The following is a 3187-nucleotide window of genomic DNA, read 5'->3' as shown; positions in this document are numbered from 1 at the left end:
CCCATCTACAAAAAGGGTGATCGGCTTGACCGCTGTAACTATCGCGGAATAACGCCGCCTACAAGGTACCCTCCCAGATCCTGTTACGCCGGCAGTTACCGATAGCACAGGGTTTCGTAGGGGATTTCCAGGCGTACCAAATTTTTACCATCCGACAGATCCTGCAGAAATATCGGAAGTACAGCATTCCCACGCATCGCATCTCTATTCATTTCAAAGCAGCATACGCTACAGTCGATCGAGACCAGCTATGGCAGATAATAGTCTTTGTTTGTTTGTTTCAAAGCATATCTCGGTTTCATCTACTTTGCATTATCCGATTTCTAGCTAGCTGTCCGAGCGATAATGATGACAAATAGATAGAAAAAAATTACAACAATTCACCACGTATTTCGGTCAGTAGTTTAAACGATTAATCAAGCCATTCGGGAAAATCGCTTGCATTACCGAACTTCAGGAACACAGTTTGTCCCTTTTCCTTCCGCTTATCAATTCAAAGGTACTGCTCTTGTTACCTCCACCAGGCCACCAAGCGTTTGGAAAACAAGTGCGGTAGCTAATGCGGCTAAGCCAGTGCGGCTTGTTTCTGTTGCGCTCGACTGCACATTGAACAAGAACATCATTTTTTAGCATTGACCATCATAAGGGCGAACAAAAACGAACAAAACCGAAACGCAATTGCAATCACTATAATTACCTGGCACCCACTTCAAACGGCTTTCAGTTCAATTAGTCTCCAACTTGGAAGTAGCAGTAACCAGTAGCGGAGTGGCCAGTTCGAAATGGCTACCCGAATCGAGATCATTCCTTCTGTAGACAACAATTTGTCTCATCACATCATAAACAACAGCAATTGTGACAACGATGCGGTACATATTTTTAACGGAAACGAACCGCAACCACCTGTGTACACAAACCCAGTGATATTCGACATGAATGCCGATCGTGTGCGACCCTACACGGAAAATGAGTGGAGTAATTTCAAAAACACCCCAAACAGACAGGCCCAGGAAAACTACGATCGCATCCAGCGCAGCTTGGAGAGTATCAACGATTCCCAGTCTAGTGGTGATACGTACCAAAAAGTTGTGGAAAATGCACTGAACATTGCCTTCTTGGCTGCGAACACCAATCAGCTACGGTTGCTGACCGAAAATCAACAGGAAGCAACGACCTATGTGGCGTGCGTCGGAATGGTTATCATGTCGCTGGTGATGCAGATCCTTGTTAGTGTTTCAATGTTAACGATATCGGTTAGTAGGATGAGTGATTTTGGAGTTTAGCTTTTTTTTTGTAATATTTTTCCACATTTGTTTGCAGATCAACAATGAACAACGTTGGAGAAAGCTCAAAACTATTGCATCCATTGGTGTAGCTGTTATTGCTGTGGTTAACATTATTGTGCTTACGTTGTTGAATACAGTGATATTTAAATAACTTCTGCGAGTGTCACGTAATGTTATTTGGGAGTTCTTTGGCGCACATTTTTATGTAATTAACACGTAGTTATTACGCTAATGAAATAAAACCTGTACAATTTTTTTGTGGCGATAATTGCGGAAGACATATTAGGGCCCAATTGTGTAATTTACGCCAAGGATCATTGCTCGACTTATCTAGTTTTGGTATTTTATAAGTCACCCGCGACACGATTTTGTCAAGTAGGTAACTCGTCTGAGTCGACCGTTAAAAACTAGTGACTCAACTGTCAGCAAGTGACGTCACAGCTTGCTTTATTTCGGTCGTGCTTTCTACCGCAATGCTGGCCGTTTTTTCCGTACTCAACACTTGACAGTGACAAAGTCAAGTCGAGTTGCTCGACGAGATTCGAATGACAATCCGACAATCTACCCGAAATTCTATTACAGCACTAAATCCCTTCTATTGTAGCCGTGATAAGTCTAATGAGCTTTCCCGAAAAGCTGTTTTCGTCCAGGATTTTCCATAGCTCTTGGAGGTTTATACTATCATATCGGCTTGGAAATCAATGGCCAGGTAATGCGTGGGGACTCGGAATTTACGGAACTTTTGGAGAATTTGCGCGCGAGGTGAAGATTTGGTCCGTTGTAGACCGATCCACCATGAGGCTAGCCTTATAGCTTCCGACGAATCCCACGCCAATAGTCAATAATTGGCAACAGTCGATGAAAGATGATTCGGGAGGGCACTTTGTAGGCGGCAATTAGGATAGTGATCGCTCGATGATTCTCACAATCCACCTTATTGCCTTTCCTGTAGATAGGGCAAATAACCCCGTCTTTCCACTACTCCGATAGTCGTTCTATATCCCAAATCATGCCAATCAATTGATGCAAACAGACCAACTTTCTCGAGCCCATTTTGATACACTCCGCTTCAATATAATCCATTCCTGTTACTTTGTGGATCTTCAGCCACTAAATGACCTTCTTACCATCGTTTAACGATGGGAGTGGCACATATCTGTTCGTCACTGCCCCAATTAAGTCACTTCCTTCATTATCACAGTCTTCCACCTGCACGCCATTCAGGTGTTCATCATAGAGCTGCTTTCACCTTTCGATCACCACACTGGCGTCCATCCTTATCTTTGCACATTTCGGCTCGCTCGATTCAGTGCCACATAACCTAAGACGTTTTCCACTACAATAACGCGCAGCTTTCAGCAATATCCGGATGTTTCAGTCGCGTTAGACTATACCATGGCGGACGCCGGAATCATATGTTGTTAAAAAAAATAGTTTTTGACCTATCCGAATCATCACGAAGTACCGTGGACCCCCGTTCGTTTGACCATTTTTAATCTAAACACTTTTTAATTTGAACCCCGTTGGTTTGCACGACGTGCAAATTAAAAATGGTACAAATGTCATTCTCAACATGACATCATTTGTTCGATTCGTTTGTACTGACCTAGCGTGTTTAATCGGTTTCACATTTCGTTTTCTTAACGATTAAGAGAGAAATCCGATCGGAAAATGCAATATTCGCACTTGCAACTGCCAACTAAAACAAACCACCAAAACAATAACAAAGATCAGGGCGGCCAGTTCACACAGGTTTCAGCATATTTCGGGTTACCAGTTGTTCAAATTAAAAAGTAACCCCGTTAGTTTGCATGAGGAATCGTTCAAACGAACGGGGGTCCACTGTAGTGATTCGAATCAATGTGAGCGCCCCGATAGTTTCTAACAATAGCCTCTTATCC

The 3187-nt window shown here is 43.0% G+C and overlaps 1 protein-coding gene across 1 annotated transcript; it reads left to right on the top strand.

The window, feature by feature from the left end:
* Positions 1–782: 782 nt before the first annotated feature.
* Positions 783–1437, top strand: LOC128740535 (ninjurin-B-like). The gene is made up of 2 exons (XM_053836083.1): positions 783–1253; positions 1321–1437. Exons 1-2 carry the CDS (start codon positions 783–785, stop codon positions 1435–1437), a joined length of 588 nt encoding a protein of 195 aa, XP_053692058.1.
* Positions 1438–3187: the final 1750 nt, after the last annotated feature.

The sequence above is a fragment of the Sabethes cyaneus genome, chromosome 3 (genome assembly GCF_943734655.1).
Source record: "Sabethes cyaneus chromosome 3, idSabCyanKW18_F2, whole genome shotgun sequence".
NCBI lineage: Eukaryota > Metazoa > Arthropoda > Insecta > Diptera > Culicidae > Sabethes > Sabethes cyaneus.
The sequence above is the reverse complement of the archived record's forward strand: the minus strand, read 5'-3'. Positions and strand labels throughout refer to the sequence as shown.

Bases quoted from the DNA above. Each gene is read 5' to 3' on its own strand.
- LOC128740535 (XM_053836083.1), top strand. From the start codon at position 783: ATGGCTACCCGAATCGAGATCATTCCTTCTGTAGACAACAATTTGTCT. The intron at 1,254-1,320 runs GTTAGTAGGATG...ATTTGTTTGCAG, and splicing joins TTTCAATGTTAACGATATCG to ATCAACAATGAACAACGTTG.